General features: G+C 38.7%; 1 protein-coding gene across 2 annotated transcripts in view; it reads left to right on the top strand.

Annotated features, from left to right (window-relative positions):
• The window catches only part of TAF1A (TATA-box binding protein associated factor, RNA polymerase I subunit A), a 35,051-nt gene extending 23,173 nt beyond the window's left edge, over positions 1 to 11,878 (top strand). The window contains exons 8-12 of one of the 2 annotated variants that reach the window (XM_010340926.3): positions 2,116 to 2,182; positions 2,924 to 3,047; positions 4,700 to 4,854; positions 7,688 to 7,837; positions 8,489 to 11,878. In XM_010340926.3, coding sequence (XP_010339228.1) covers positions 2,116 to 2,182; positions 2,924 to 3,047; positions 4,700 to 4,854; positions 7,688 to 7,800 — 459 coding nt within the window. In that variant the 3' untranslated portion in view covers positions 7,801 to 7,837; positions 8,489 to 11,878. The remainder of the gene's footprint in view (positions 1 to 2,115; positions 2,183 to 2,923; positions 3,048 to 4,699; positions 4,855 to 7,687; positions 7,838 to 8,488) is intronic. The other variant, XM_010340927.3, reaches the window with a different exon arrangement.
• Positions 11,879 to 17,553: the final 5,675 nt, after the last annotated feature.

Genomic DNA, 17,553 nt, shown 5'->3' with positions numbered 1-17,553 from the left:
ATCTCTGTTTCATTGTGGTTTTGGTTTGCATTTCCTTAATGTCTAGTGATGTGCATCCTTTCATGTGCTTTTTGGCCATTTGTATATCTTCTTTGGCAAATGTCTACTCAAGTCCTTTGCCCCTTTTTGAATTGGGTTGTTTGGTTTTTGTTTTTTGTTGTTAAGTTATAGGAGTTCTTTGTATATTTTGTATTCAGTTTTTAATCGTGATATTTTAGAAGTGAAAGACAAACATCTTTTTCAACCTAAAGAAATGACAGAGAAAAGTTATCTCTGTTTTCTTTTAGAAGTCTGATTATCTTTATACTTTCATGATCAAAATTGGTATTATCAAACCTTCAGATGTGGAAACTGTGTTTTATGAATTTTTCAACAGACTTTGTTTTACTAAACAATCCTTTGTTGTTATTGTTTGAAACAGGGTCCCACTCTGTTGGCCCAGGCTGGAGTGCAGTGGCACGATCACAGCTCACTGCAGCCCCCACCTCCCCGGCTCAGGTGATTCTGCCACCTCAGCCTCCTGCGTAGCTGGGACTACAGGCACACACCACCACGCCCGGCTAATTTTTTTGTGTTTTTTGGAGAGGTGGGGTTTTGCTATGTTGCCCAGGCTGGACTAAATAATACTTTTAAAGTTGTTATTTTTATTTTACTCTCTTAAGATAACTTTTGATTCATTTATGTTACAAAATATTAAGGATTGTTACAACAAAAGCAAGACTGTGCTTTCACTCAGGTTATCAATCACTAATGGTGTTTTCGAAAAGATTTTTTTAAATGCTACAGAAAATAACTATGTCGAATACTTATTCAAGACGAGATGGATTTAGAGAAATTCTGTTTTTCCATTTAAAAAATATAGTATTTGGAATTAAAATCTCAATGCATGGGGTTAATAGCAGATGGAACATAGCAAAATAGAAGATTAATAAGCTGCATGGAAAGTATCAGGCCAAACCATGGAGAACAAAAAGGATGAGAGGTGCAGAAACGAGCATACTAGTACATTGCTGAAAAGATCTGACATATACTTGTCATTGGAGTCGCAGATGGAGGACCTCTGAATAGAACAGAAGCAAACACATTTTTTAAAAACCCTAATATTTGAAGAGCTGATGGCTAAGAATTTTTCAAAACGAATGGAGGATTTCTAGTGTTCTGGCGATGTGCTATTATTTGATCTGGGTGCTGGTTGCCTAAGTGTTTAACTTAACTGATTGGATGTCATGATTTGTATATATTTCTATGACATGTTGTATCTCAATAAAAAAACTAAGTGAATTGAGCTATATTCAGAATTCTGTAAAATCATGAGACATATGTAACTTTCATAGGAACCCAGTTTCAGTAATATTTCTGATATTGGTGTATTGATCTTGATTGATCTTCTTAAAAATGATTAAGAGAAATTAACAAAATTTACTTTTAATTTTGTTGGAAATTATTTCAATGTAAGGTCAAAGTACTTCAGTAAGCAGACAGAATGAATTCATTTCTAATATTAAATGTGTTAAAATGAAGAATACAGTTTTACTTTAAATTCTGTGTTTGAATATTCATAAAAATAGTCCTTCCTATTTTTAAAAAGAAAAACCTTTAAATTTTTTATTATGTAAAAGGTTATTAAAATATTTACTCACATACCCTTAGTAAACTGTGTTCCTGAGCACAATCTGTGAAATTACCTTCCAGCTTTTTTAGTTTTTTTGCTTTATATAAATGTCCTGTGATTTTTCTGTTAAGTAAATAAGTATATTTTCTGTGTGATAATTGATTTTTTCTTTATATTTTTTTTTCAGTACTGGCTTCTGAAAGAAATCATTTTAAGTTCTTAAGCATGGTAAACAGTATAGATGTATATATGGGGCAAACAGTAAGTCCCCATCTATTTCCCTCAGTTCTCCTATCTTGTTAGCCGGAACTTAAAAAAAAACAGTTTTACAGAAAATGCTTTTCTATACTTAGATTGAAGCCAGAATAAAAAGCAAGGTATTTTAAAAATACTTAATAAACTTAGAGTGTATTAGACAGTAAGAACTTTATTTTGAAAGTAGCTGAAATTTGAGAAATGCTTTTACAAGTATGTAAAACTTACAAGACTGTTCTTTCTTTCAGATTTTGTATCAAATTGTGCCATCTCATAAATTGATGTTGGAATTCCATACATTACTTAGAAAATCAGGTAATAAGTAAAGTTTGTTTTGTACCTTGTGTAGACAAGCTCTAGACCAAGGACCAGCAAACTATGGCCCATTGGCCAAATCCACCCCTTGCCTGATTTTATAAATCAAGTTCTGTTGGAGTCCATTTGTTTGTGTATTGTTTGTGGCTGCTTTGGCACTGTAGTGACAGAGCTGTGTAGTTATGATAGAGAATGTATGTCTTGGAAAGCCTAGAATATTTGCTGTCTGTCCCTTTACAGAAAAAGTTTGCCTACTCCTGTTATACAATGAAGGCAGCAGTTTGCAAAAGAGAAATGGCTTCAATTTATAGAATTCACTCCATTTTAATCCCTCCTAGATTTTAGCACACCGTAGAAAAGCGTATACTCCTTCATAGAAGGAAATCAACTGGCTAAGCCCAAACTGGTCCTAGGACTGCCTAGGTTTCTCTCTGAATGTAAGAGTACATGTATAAAATGCCCAAACAGGGCAGATACTTTAAATGTTCTCAGTAAAGGAGTGTAACTCGTATTGGGATCAGACTCATCACCATGACCTCATTAACATGGATGAAGTTACTGAGTTTTTAAGATTCATCGCAGGAGTAAGAGCATAATGAATTTTTTAAAACTGTTAGAAGGCTTATGATTCAGTATTTTATCAACTATATACAGATACAATTGATAAAATATATACATGTATATTTTAGCTTGGTACACTTTAATACCTTACGTAAACTTGAACTGTTACAACCATTACAGAAAAGGAAGAACACCATAAACTGGGGTTGGAGGTATTATTTGGAGTCTTAGATTTTGCCGGATGCACTAAGAATATAACTGCTTGGAAATACTTGGCAAAATATCTGAAGAAGACCTTAATGGGGTAAGAAACATGAAATATTTATTACTAGATCATCATAAATAATATTTCCCAATATTTTAGCTAATATTTATCAATTTTTAAACATCTTTGCCTATGTTTTTTAATCACTTGAACTGTGTCCAGCTGTTTTCTGCATACGTTTTCTTCTGAAGCAAAGAAATACAGTCATAAGGAAAACATAGAAAAATTCTATCAATTTTTTTTATGCTATCGAAATAAATACTATACTTAGCACTACTGTTTGCTAAGGAATACATACGTGTTTTCCCATTAGAAATAAAGACTAGCAGGGATCACTCTTTGCTAAAGACTCTTTGTGATTTGTGCATCATTAACTTGGAAGATCACATGAGAAGCAGCTTTCCTCCTACCTGTGTTTGATCATTTTCAGTGGCTATTCTTAGGACCTCACAAGATCATCATACCCTGTTTATTCAACAAATACTCATTAAATCCATTGTGACTTGGGTATATAAAAGTGTGCCTCTGATCTTAATCTTATTAGTGTCACATTTTGAGTAAAAGAAAACGAGTTTGTTATTTTTACTTAGTGTGTGATACGAAGGGATATCACAAAATTGTTTCATATATTTATTATATCCATTTTAGTTGTTAGGTAATTCATTATCAGTGGGAACTTGTTTCAGGCTTCAGAATTAACTTGTCCTGATGGAACAGTGCTGTTTATAAAATGGTTTTGCTGTTACATGTTGATGCATTCCCTGTAAACCACTTTCTAAATCTCAAGCACTGAATAAACTCCTACTAGATTATAAGGTTCTTAAAAGCAAAGAGGTTCGTTTTTTTGAACTTCTAGATGTTCTACCATAGGGGGCACATGGGTGTTAAGTAAGTACTTGTTCAATTAAATTACAGAGATCTAATGTACATCACAGACTATAGTTAATAATATTGTATTGCATATAGGAAGTTTACTAAGAGTAGAGTTCAGGTGCTCCTACCACACACAACAGTTAACTATGTGTATATAAAACATGTTGTATACCTTAAATATATACAGTGAAAGAATTATTCACAGACACATAGCATTACCTGCATTTAACAGTTAAACCTATGTGTTCATGTATATGTATAATAATGGTATCTTGATTTGGATAATAATTGATAGCAGCATATAATTTTAAGTAAGGTTTTACTTAAGTAATAGTAATGGATAAAATTGATTGAATATTTGCTATGTAGCAGACACTATGCAAAGAGCTTTATATGAGACCTGCTATACCCTACTACTGGAATAGTTTAGTCTTAATAACAATCCTATGACATTGGTACCACTAATGTCCTCAAGAACACTGAAGCTCAGAGAGGTTCAACAACTTGCCCAGGATCACATAGATAATAAATGGAAGAGCTGATATTTGAATCCGGGATTCTGGCTTTGAGTCTGTTCTGTAACTACTGTACTAAAGTGTCTGTTTAGTGAAATGGAAAATGGGATATGGAGATGGAAGAGAACAAAAAAGGATTTGCTTTCCTGCTGTTACCAATCATGTGTTATGCTTTTGCCATATTCAGAATTTAGTTTGGAAACATCTTCCTTGTCATCTTTCCATAGACTCTAATTAAGTCTAAATTCTGATAATGTAGATTTGTTCCCATCATTGACCTCTTTTCACATTTTTCTTTTCCAGAAACCACCTTGCATGGGTTCAAGAAGAGTGGAACTCCAGGAAAAACTGGTGGCCAAGCTTTCATTTCAGCTACTTTTGGGCAAAAAGTGATTGGAAGGAAGACACAGCTTTGGCCTGTGAGAAAGCCTTTGTGGCTGGATTACTGTTAGGAAAAGGTACATATTTTTGTTTTCTTTTTATCTAGACACAGTTTTTTGGCTAAATTTGAAATTACGAAGTATGACCTTCATTTAGAGCTTACCTAGTATGGTACCTAAAAATACTAGGCACTTAAGAAATAACTGCTTGATGAAAGAATGAATCCAATACAGTGATTTCATATTATTGATTGTGATTGGTTTTCACCTTCTGACTTGAGTGTTGCTAGGGGGCATTAAGATATGTGATACAGACTTTCCACAATAATTGACCATTTAGCCTTGGTTTTATAGAGAGTTTACTGAGATATTTTACTTTATTAAATGTATGAAAATATTATTTATTGACCTCATAGTTCTTTAATAGCCCCATATTATACTAATATTTACTTATCTGTTCCTAAAAGTGTGAAACATTTCCTCCACTTAAGAGAAAAAAATAGCTCCTACTAGCATATGAAAAAAGTCGTCTTCGAAGAAAAGGGATATTGATTTTTTTCTTCAAAGAAAAGGAGTATTTTGGGTGCTAAAACTCTTACCTGCTTTGTACCACTGAAATGAAAAGGTGGCCAGTACTGAAATGAAACTGCCACAAAGTATGTCCAGAAATGAAGAAAGTGAATCTTCAGTGACCACTAGTAAGTGGTCCAGTGCTATGGAGTTTAAGGTGTGCTGAGGAGATTGTCCAATTCACTTTTGAGCATGGTTTCTATTATTTTGGAATTAGTAGTCTCAGTGAACGTAATAAAATTTGATTAGGAAGAAAATAAGCCGGGCACAGTGGTACGTGCCTGTAGTCCCAGCTACTCGGGAGGCTGAGGTGGGAGGATTGCTTGAGCCCAGGAGTTCTGGACTGTAGTGCACTATGCCGATCTGATGTCTGCCTAAGTTCGGCATCAATATGGTGACCTCCCAGGAGCAGGGGACCACCAGATTGCCTAAGGAGGGGTGAACCAGCCCAGCTCGGAAACAGAGCAGGTCAGAACTCCTGTGCTGATCAGTAGTGGGATTACACCTATGAATAGCCACTGCACTCCAGCCTGGGCAACATAGAAAGACCCCATCTCTAAAAAAAAAAAGAAAAGAAAAATTCTCTAATACACTGATGACAAGGAACAGAAAGGTGATTTGGATTGTCATTTTCTACTACTTTATGAGTAGAGAGGCATCTAGCACAATTATTTAGAGGTCTCTTTGAGCAGAGTAGGAAGATCTGGGTTAATTTCGCAGTTCTCTCACTTGCTGTGTAACTTAGGTCAAGCAATTAGCTTTTAGGAGCTTTTTCTGTGAAGGGGCATTGTAATACCCATCTTACTGTTGTAAGTATCATGTGAACATCGCATCAAAGTACTTCATAATTTCTAAAGTACTCTACAAATATCAGGTATCAGTTACTCCTGCAAGAGCCACATCTCCTCTCAAGCTGTTAGTGTGGGGTTGAGTCAGTCTATTCATTAGTTAAGCTGGGTTTTCTTCTAGCTCTGGTTACCAACCTTACTTTATAGGATTCAAATTCTAGTCGTGGTCTGCCTTTGCTTTGTGCTTAGTGTGGGGTATGGTGGCTATCTTTCTTCCTATGCCCTGCTAAAAGCAAGCTGGGCTCATTTCTCCTTGGAGGGGCCTTTTCTTGTTGGGATTGAAACTACTTGGTTGCCCTGCGATTCCAGCTCTCCGGTGGACTCGAGAGTTAATATTTGAGGTTTATTAAGCTTTTTCTCTGTTGGGGTGGGAACTAAGTTATTCCCAGTTTTATGTGTAGGTAGAGGCAAAATTCTGTGTGCAAAGTATTTTGTTTTTTGCTAAGGTGAGTATGATATGTTTAGAAACACAAATTATTTTTAGTAATACTATAGACACCACTGCTTCTCAGCTAATAAAACATTACCAGTTCTGAGCTTGGTGCAGTGGCATGCAGTGCTCCTGTAATCCTAGCTGCTTGGGAAGCTGAGGTGGGAGGATTGCTTGAGCCCAGGAGTTTTGAGACCAGAGTGTGCCACATAGTGAGGCCCCATCTCAGGAAAAACAATAAAACAAAATATTAGCAATTCTGGCATACTAATTAGTTTCCAGAATGGTAAAAATGATTACTATAGGTACAGTATATGTCCTTGCATTTTCTCCGAGAAGATATTGCCTACAGGCTGAAACTGTAGTGAAATTAATTTTTCATATGTGATTTATGGTCTCATCCATTTACCAACTCTAAAAAGAACTCAATATCCAGTTTACTTTTTCTTACAGAAATATGATTCATTTGTCTGAAGTATTTGACAAATACTTGACAGTCCTTTGTGTTGTAAGACTATGAAGAGCAGGTGGAACTTCTAATGAGTATGCGGCCCCTCTGTCAGATACATGATCTCTACTTTGCTGCTTGCTTCATGGCTAGAATGAATAGATAATGTCTGACCATTTCTCACCTGTGATTTGTTTATTCTAATCCTTCACACCAATTTCTACAGAGAACTTTCTTACTATTATAAATGTAACTTTGGCTGATTTATAAGCTAACATTGAGAAGGAATCTATACAAATGCGCTTCTAGAGAAGGCTCATTTAATACGTGACTGTATGTAATATGCCTGTCACCATCGCTAGGGTGTAGGAGGAAGGGTAGAAAACAAATTAAAGTCTGCACTTTAGGTAGATTGGAAACATCTTTGTATATAGGAGGAAATATATTTCACTGGACACAGCTGAGAATATGCTTAGGCCATACTGGTGTAGATACTACACATTTATTTTCATAATCATTAGTGTGCCAAAGTTAAAGCAAAATTTTAAAAATGTAGAAATATACTTGAGAAAAAATAATGAGTATTCAAACTTTTTATTTTGCTTTACTTTTTAGGTTGTAGATATTTCCGGTATATTTTAAAGCAAGATCACCAAATCTTTGGGAAGAAAATTAAGCGGATGAAGAGATCTGTGAAGAAATACAGTATTGTAAATCCAAGACTCTGATGCTGGATTTTAGTTATTTCACAGTAGTAGCTACACAGTAAGCAGCACAGTAGTTACTGAATGTATTTATGTAGTGTATTAAGAAGCTTATATGAGTCTAAAAAACTTATTTTTATATATTTTAATTTATTTATAGCTAGAGAAACAATATTACTGCCTTTGCTCTTTGTAAATATGTCTGTTTTCCTTTTTGTAATGTTAAATGTTACATTTGTTAAGGAATAATTCTTTAAATGAAAAAATATTTTAACTACAGAATGTAGCTCTACAGCAGTTATTGTTTGCAAATAATTTTCCTCTGGCTATTGTGTAACAAAATACAACTTGTGATACTGTGAAATGAATTGGCATTCTTCTTTTTATTCTAATTAATCAATTTTAGGTATACCACCATGAAGAAATATATTGGTGATGAGTTCTGTTGAGAAATTTTGAAAAGAGGGAAGGATTTAGAAAAAGACTTTTTCTCTTTTGGTATAAAGACATGACAGTTTGGGGCAAAATATCCTCCTGCTAGAGAGAGACCTTTGACTCTAGAAGACTAATTTGGGTCACAGCAGTGTAGAAGTCTGGCTCTTTTCTGCTGGCACTGGCCTAACTTTAAACGGCTCTTGGCTTTTTTGGTGCCTGACACAGCAGTCTACGCTTAGAACTCACGTGTCCCCTCTCCTTTTTCTCTTGGAAATAGGATGCAGCAGCATGTAGCTGGACAGTGGAGAAAACCCGCCAGTGGAAACAGTGGAGACAACTGTCCCTGAGTCATACAGTAAACCCACGGGGAAAGCCTGGCCAGAAGCGAACAGCAACTTTCCTGGAACATGAGCTGAGCTTTGTAACATGATGGGATAATTGGTAGAATAGTGCTGCTTCAGAAATGTTTTGGCTGTTACACATTCACTGCTGAGATAACTAGTAATCGGGTTCCATGAAGGCTCACTAACTTCAGAGCAAGTCTGATATTTAGATGGCAAGACACATATGTTTCCCATTGGCTTATATTCCTACTGATTTTAAACCATCTGCAAGAAGATTAGTGGACAAATTGTGCTTTGTCAACAGTTTATATTTCAATATTACTTAGTAAGAAAGGTCTATCAATAAAGAAGTACTTATAAAGTATATGTAAAATGAGTAGGTGTTCCATAGAACCAAAATAAACCAAGTAAAAGCTGCCACATAAATAGGGCTAGCTTTACTCTTGGGAGTCCATGATTGGGTTGTGTAGGAGTTCTGTATAAGACCAACACTCCAGGAATGAAATTCCCAGATGATGTGGAAAAAATCTCAAAGCATAGCCCAAGATCTGCTTCCTGAAACTTTTAGCCAAAAGCTATAAAACAGGATGATGATTTCTCTTGATCGCTAAGAAAATGGAGGTGAGGATAAAAGAAATGAGTAGATCCGATTCTTGGTTTCCATACAAAACTGTCTCTTAAAATTTTTACATCAAATGTTCTTATCTAATTGTTCAGTAAGAGTAGTGCAATTCACCTGTGAAACTTCTTTAGGTCCATTGATGTTTAAGCTGCTTCCATGAATAATAGTAATAGCTAAAATTTATCAAGCACTTTGGGTTTTACCTTTCATCATATAACCACCACAATTATGTGAATTATTCCTACTTTACCAATAAAGAAAATGAAGTCATTGGAGATGAAGTAACTTGCCAAGGTCACAGTTTGTAGGTGTTGGCACCAGGATCCTAACCCAATCAGTGTGGTTCCAAAGATCACACTCTCACGTGGTAGCTGCATGACCTCCCAGTGCAGTTGGTGTTGACTACGTGCAGAGCACTGAGCTAGGTAGAGTGAGACAAAACAGCAGAAGCCAGGTCTGCTCATTTCTGCTTGCCAGCATCAGTTCACAAAGCCCCTGACCCTGTGATGACATGCAACTCTCTGGAAAGATGCCTTAAAAACAAAACAGCATAGAGCACAGGGCACCCCCACGCCTTTTGCCTGAGTCACTACATTCCTTAAAAGTTAAATGACCCCAGTCTTTGCCTTTTCCTACACATGAGAGAATGTCTGATGGGATTAGTGATTATGCTTCTGTAATCCATAACCAGATGTACTCTTAGACCCAAACCTTGATGAGATTCTGTTTGAATGCAGCTTTTGAGCAAGATGGCAGTGATTTTGCGCTGTAGGGAATTCCACCACCTGTATATAAGCAGTGAGCTAAACTACTGTGCTGGAGCAGTCTGACAGGACTGCTCGCTTATGTGGTTACTACTTATAACCATTCATCACGACTACTTTAAGACACTTTAAGTAGCAATAACTAAAGATAATTTAAAGTCTTGTTTTCTCATTGAAACCTCTGAATGTATGTATTTAAGATGTACATCTTCATATTTGATATACATTGCGAAATGATCACTACAATCAAGCTAATTAATATCTTCATTACCTCTACATAATTACCATTGTGTTTGTGTTGTGTATATATGTGTGATGAAAAGATCTATCTTTTTAACAAATTACACGTATGTAATATAATACTGAACTGTGATCACCATGCTGTACATTGGCTCTCCAGAAATCATTTATCTTGTATAAATGAAACTTTGTACCATTTGACCAATATCAGTCTATTTCCCCTTTCCCTCAGCCCCTAGCAACCATCTTACCCTCTGCTTCTGTGAATTTGGCTCTTAAATTTCACATACAAGTGAGATCATGTGGTATTTCTCTTTCTGTGTCTTGCTTATTTTAATTTTGCTCAGCATAATGTCCTCCATGTTGAGAATGGCAGGATTTCTTCTTTAAGGCTAAGTAATATTTAATTGTATTTTTTTATATGCCACATATTTATTCATCTGTCAAAGGACATTTAGGTGTTTCAGTTGTTACAAGTGATGCTGCAATGAACATAGGAGTGCAGATATCTCTTTATAATCTTGATTTCAATTCCTTTGGGTATATATCCAGATATTTCTGTTTTCTATTTTTTTAGGGGAACCTCCATATTGTTTTCCATATTTACATCCCCACCCGCAGTGTACAAGTGCTTCCTCTTCATCCTCACCAGTACTTATCTTTGACCTCTGATACTATTCATCCTACCAGGTATGAGGCTGTTACCTCCTGGTTTGATTAGCGTTTCCCTGGTGCCTCGAGCCGCTGAGCACTTATTCATATACCTGTTAGCTATTCAAATTTCTTTTGAGAAGTGTCTATTTAGTTCCTTTGTCCATTTTTTAAATGGAGTTATATTTTTGGTATTGAGTTGTATGAGTTCTTTGTGTATTTTGGATTATTAGCCCCTTAGCTGATGAATTATATGGAATGTGAATTACATCTGTAAAGCTGTTACACCCCATTCCCTTCCCACCTCCCCTCATAAAAAGAAAGAAAAGCATGTTTTGTGGAGTCTGAAAAGCCTGGCTTCAAATTCCAGCGTGGCTGAAGCCCCTCACCTAGCTGGGCCTCACCTTTATTCTGTAAAATGGGATGGTCTGGAAAGGTTGATATAAAATGCTGAAATGCTTTTTCTTGATAAATAGAAATGTTGTTCTATACTAACATTTTTGAAAAAGGAAAAGCAACAAAAATTAAGAAAAAAACAGGTGTGCCCTTTTGGACCCAGTTATTTACCCATATTTACAGCACAAGGGCTTTTCCTGCCAGATTTAATTAGAATCTCTGTATTTTAAATATTCCAAAAGGAAACAAGCAAGACCCTTGATGGATGGTCTACAAATAATATGACTAACATCTGAATAAGTCGATCCAAGATTCATGCTTTGAAACCAATCTACCAACAAATAAGGGTCTACTCAGTCCCACAAAAAATACAGAGCAGATGTGTATGTTGTTTTAAGAGTTATGAAGGTAGCCTTTAGCTCAGTGAGTAGAGGCAGCTCTGTTTCTGCCCATCAGTCCCATTGTGAACACCACTGCCAGTTGTTTTATTACAATTCCTATCGTGCCTATACCAAGAACTCAGTCAATACGCTTCAGTAGGGTGCATCCAACACAAATTTTTCTAAATGAAAACAAGTAAAAGTGATCACTTTCATTGTTTTTGGGTACATCATGATGGAATAAAAGAAGATCTGGGCTGTAATTCAGAATACCTGAATTGTGTTGCCATCTCTGTTCATCTAAACTGGGGCCCTAAACTATTTCACTGAACCTCTCCTGGACTTAATTCACTCATGCTCACTGGTAATATGATATCTACGTTGCTTACATAATTGTCTTGAGAGAATTGAAGATCAAATGAAACGCAGTGTGAGAAAATACTTTGTAAACTGTAGTGCTTCGTACAAATGAGTTGTACCTTCTCTAATCTCAGGTACATCTATTCATCTTTAGACTGAGAGAGGGAGATGTCTGGAGGCACATAGATAGTTACATCAGTAAGCTCTACGAGAAGCTACTGAGCTAGAACATTTCTGTGTACACTTTCTCTGTTCTATTCCATGACGTGATGTAGGATAAACACCTGACTCTCATATCACTTTTTAAAAGGCACTTGCATCGGGCGCAGTGGCTCACGCCTGTAATCCCAGCATTTTGGGAGGCCGAGGCAGGTGGATCACTTGAGCGCAGGAGTTCAAGACCAGCCTGGGCAGTATGGTATAACCCCTGTCTCTACAAAAAAAAAAAAAAAAAATAGCTGGGCGTGGTGGCACACACATGCAGTTCCACTTACTGGCATCACTGCACTCCAGCCTGGGTAAGTGAGACCCTGTCTTTGGGGGAAAAAAGTTCAAATGTGCATGCTATGTGAATCTCTCTCTCTCTCTCTCTCTCTCTCTCTCTCCCTCCCCCTCCCCTCTGTGAATCTCTCTCTCTCTCTCTCTCTCTCTCTCTCCTCTCTCCTCTCTCTCTCTCCTCTCTCTCTCTCTCCTCTCTCTCTCTCTCCCTGTGTGTGTGTGTGTGTGTGTATGTTAATGTGTGCTACTGCTATGGGCTGAATTGTGTCTCCTAAAAAAGAATTGTTGAAGTTTGAAGTTTTAACCCACAATACCCCAGAATGTGACCTTATTTGGAAATAGTTTTTACAGAATCATGTTAAAATGAAGTCATTATGGTAGGCAGTAATCCAGTATGACTGGTGTCCTGATGAAAAGGGGAAATTTGGATGTGAATGCACACAGGGAGAAGGAGCACCATGTGAACATGAAGACAGAGCTCGGGGTGATGCATCCACAATCCAGGAATGCAAGATTGCTGGCAGACCCCACGAAGCTAGAGATCAGGCATGGAGCAGTGTTGCTGACGGCCTTCAGGAGGGACCAACCCTGCCAGCATCTCAACCTCAGATGTCTGGGCTCCAGAGCTGGGAGGCAATACATTTCTGTTGTTTAAGCCACCAAGTCTGTGGCTGTGTTACAGAAGCCCTAGCAAACTAAATAATTTTTTTTAGAGGATTATGTTTGCTTCAAAAGTGGAAGCTGAGTGATTTCAGATACTCCGTCTGGTCCTAGCTTATAGTTTCAGAGTTATTTCATAAGCTCACCTAACACTCAGTGAAAATGTGTTTTCTGTTCTCTTCCATCCATACCTTATGTAAAAGCCCCACTCAACTTTGATTACAATATTCTTAATCCCCATGCAGTCTAATGTCATCTCTCCCTCCTCGTGATCCCTAATAGCAGTTTGTTCCTGGCTGTTATCTTAATCTTATGTCTGCCTTGTATTATTTGGATACTTTAATCCTTTTTTCTCAGAGCACAAACTCCTTGAAAATGTTTTATATGTTAGTTTTCTGTTAAACATTTCTCTTCCGGCATTCTTCAGACAAAATAATATGTATTTACTGAATTAACACCACAAAATCTTTTGCAAAATTATTGCATAATTATTATATAATTATACATACTAGACAATTATATCTAAAATGTAGCATCATCTGAAATGTTACATATTTTAATAATCAGAAACTCATGCTGTCACTATGTCTGATCAGATTCTGCCTGCCGATCTTTCCCTGCTAATCTCGCAGTGACTCTGCTCGAAACAATAAGATTTTCATATTTTTCATGGCAAAGGGAAAACGGAGACATGAATTTCATGAGAAGATTAGAAAACACTCCCAGGTCCCATATGAATGAGAGAATGCACTCATTCTTACATATCCCAGGGTTAGATGGTTCTGAGAAGGCAATGGGGTGAATTCACTGGCTGAAGTTAGTCCAATGTTACTCCTCCTGCTCAAGGCTTCCAGAACCATGACTTTCTGTGACATTTGAGCAAACAACCCAGAAGAAATAGCATAGTTACCAGTGAATCATGGACAATATTTATTTTATTTTGTTTTTTATTTATTTTGAGACAGGGTCTCACTCCATCACCCAGGCTGGAGTCCAGTGGTGCAATAATGACTCACTGCAGCCTTGACCTTCTGGGCTCAAGCAGTCAGTCCTCGTACTCAGCCTCCCAAGTAGCTGGGACCACAGCCATGCACCATCACATCTGGCTAATTTTTTATTTTTATTTTTTTGTAGAGACAGAGTATCACTATGTTGCCCATGCTGGTTTCAAACTTCTGGGCTCAAGCCATCCACCCACCTCGGCTTCCCAAAGTGTTGGGATTATAGGTGTGATCCATGTTTTTAAAAACACCACTCAACTAGGTATGCTTTTTTTTTTTTTTTTTTTTTTTTTGAGACCAAGTTTCACTCTGTCACCCAGGCTGGAATGCAGTGGTGTGATCTCAGCTCACTGTAGCCTCCACCCCCTGATTTCAAGTAATTCTCCTGCCTTGGCCTCCTGAGTAGTTGGAATTACAGGTGTGTGCCACCACATTCAGCTAATTTTTTTGGTGTGTGTGTATTTTTAGTAGAGACAGAGTTCCCTATGTTGGCCAGGCTGGTCTCGAACTCCTGGCCTCAAGTAATCCACCCGCCTTGGCCTCCCAAAGAGATTACAGGTGTGAGCCACTGCTTCTGGCTAACTAGGTGTAATATTGAACAGTACAAATAAGAAAGCAAGACTGTGCTGATAATCATTCTGACTACTGCCTCTTATCTATCTACTATCATGTATCATCTATCTACCTACCTACCTATCTATCCTTCTATCTACCTACCTACCTACCTACCTACCTACCTACCTACCTACCTACAGGGTCTCACTCTGTTACCTAGTCTGGAGTGCAGTGGTGTGATCGCAGCTCACCACAGCCTCGAACTCCTGGGCTCAAGCAATTCTCCCACCTTAGGCTTCCAAGTAAGTAGGACTACAGGTACATGCCACCATGCCCAGCTAATTTAAAAAATTTTTATAGCAACAGGGTCTCGCTGTGTTGCCCAGTCTGGTCTCAAACTTTTGGGTTCAAGTAATCCTCCTGCCTTGGTCTCCCAAGTCCTGGGATTACAGTAGTTAATACTACCACGCCTGGCCAATTTTTTGTATTTTAAATGCTATTTGGGGCTTTCATAATCCAGAACATTGTGAATATAGACTTGGCTAGACTGAGGTTCACTGTCCCTTCTTGATGATATCCCAGCAAATGCTGTTCCTGGTGATGAGTTGGGCAGCCAGGTTGGATGCCCTGTGTAAAGCACATCTGGAACAAGAAGAAATTTGGACTTCATCTGCATTTCAAACGGAAGCTTTTGCCAGTAGGGAAATTCAAGGTGGACCAGAACCATGGAAAATGCTGAAAGGAGAGTTAGCTCAAGTGCCAAATGTCCCCATGGACCTATGCCCGGCTCATGCCTGTTTGGGTTTGGGGCTGTGTGAGTTTGGGACTCCATGTTCTGCATTCATTCATTCATTCAAGAAATATTTATCAAAGCCTGTCATGTGCAAGGGATGTGTACAAAGCAAAACACATTTTTATTTTATTATTATTATTTTTTGAAACGGAGTTTTGCTCTTGTTGCCCAGGCTGGAGTGCAATGGGGCAATCTCGGCTCACTGTAACCTCTGCCTTCTGGGTTCAAACAATTCTGCCTCAGCCTCCAAAGTGTCTGGGATTACAGGCGCCCGCCGCAATGGCTGACTAATTTTATTTATTTATTTTTTTGAGACAGTCTCTCTCTGTCACTCAGGCTGGAGTGCAGTGGTGCGCTCTTGGCTCACTGGAACCTCCACCTGCTGGATTCAAGCAATTCTCCTGCCTTAGCCTCCGGCGTAGCTAGGACTACAGGCGTGTGCCACCAGGCCTAGCTAATTTTTTTTGTATTTTTAGTAGAGATGGGGTTTTACCATGCTGGTCACGCTGGTCTTGAACTCCTGACCTTGTGATCTGCCTGCCTCAGCCTCCAAAAGTGCTGGGATTACAGGTGTGAGCCACCACACCCAGCCACAAAACACAATTTTAAATAGTAATGTGGAACATACACCAAGTGAGGAGGAGGGTCCCTACAGCAGGTATAGATTTGGCAAAGGAAGGCAGTCAGTCGTCCTGTGCTTCCTGGGGACATTGTCGCAAACATTCCTTGTTGACTCCTTTTTTTCACTGGACCACCCTCCCTCTCCTATGGTCTGAATGTGTCCCTCCCTACCTCAGATTCACGTATTGAAATGTAATCGCCAATGTGATAGTATTAAGAAGTGGGGCCTTTAGTAGGTGATTAAGTCTTGAGGGTAGAGGCCTCATGGGTAGGATTCGGGTCGTAATAAAAGGTCTTGAAGGAGTGGATTTGAACCCTTCTGTTCCTTCCACCGTGGGAGGATATGGCAACAAGTCACCATCAATGAAGAACAGAGCCCTCACCAGACAGTGAACCTGTTGGCATCTCTTTTTTATTTTTAGATATGGTCTTGCTCTGCTGCCCAGGCTGGAGTGCAGTGGCGTGATCATAGCTGACCACAGCCTCAAACTCCTGGGCTCAAGCAATCTCCTGACTCAGCTTCCCAAGTAGCTGGAACTACAGGTATGCACCACCATGCCTGGTTAATTTTCTTTTTACGTTTGTAGAGATCGGGTCTCGCAAAGTTTTCAGTCTGGTCTCAACCTCCTGGGCTCAAGTGATCCTCCTGCCTCAGGCTTCCAAAGTGCTGGTATTATAGGCATGAGCCACCACACCCAGTCCCTACTGCCATATTGATTCTGGACTTTTCAGCATCCATGACTGTGACCAATACATTTCCATTATTTGTAAATTACACTCTGTGGTGTTTTGTTACAGCAGCATGGACTAAGACCCCTCCTTTTCCTTCACTGTGTCCTCCCTCTTTCCTCTCCTTGGTCCTTACTGTGGATGCAAGATTCATGAAATGCCCTCTCTTCCTACCATTCCAAATACATACCTTGCCAGATCTGAGGAGCTATGCAGCACACCCTGCCTCCTGCCATGGTCCCTCCATGTCCCCCACCCCCTTGGTGCCCTTCAGCACTGTAGGAATGCTTGAAGCTTTCCTTCCACAGAGTGTGAAGTCTGGGATGATGTAATATATGGTGTTCTCATGATGACTCTGGGCCCTCAGCCTGTGAAGAAACAGTAAAAAAGTGTAAATTTCCGAGTCTCCCCACACACAGCAGGAATTCTCTGCAGTTTTAAGGAATCAAAGCACCTCTGCCATTGACACCACTGCACTTTTGGCTAAGCAAATGTGTGACCCCATAACACTAGCAGCCTAGAGTGGGGCTTCCTGTTTAGAGGGGTTAAGGCGGAAGGGACACCTCTCACTGTTTTCAAAGAGAGCCCACAGAAGGGACACTGCTCAGAAACCACCTCAGCAGGGAGAGGAGGGGAAGAAGAGGAAGGAAGGGAAAACGGGGTGGAGTGGGGGGAGGAGGAGAGGGAGGACCTTGGGCAGAGCGGGGAAGCCAACCTGAGCAAACACA

Source organism: Saimiri boliviensis, chromosome 14 (genome assembly GCF_048565385.1).
Source record: "Saimiri boliviensis isolate mSaiBol1 chromosome 14, mSaiBol1.pri, whole genome shotgun sequence".
Lineage (NCBI taxonomy): Eukaryota > Metazoa > Chordata > Mammalia > Primates > Cebidae > Saimiri > Saimiri boliviensis.
The sequence above is the reverse complement of the archived record's forward strand: the minus strand, read 5'-3'. Positions and strand labels throughout refer to the sequence as shown.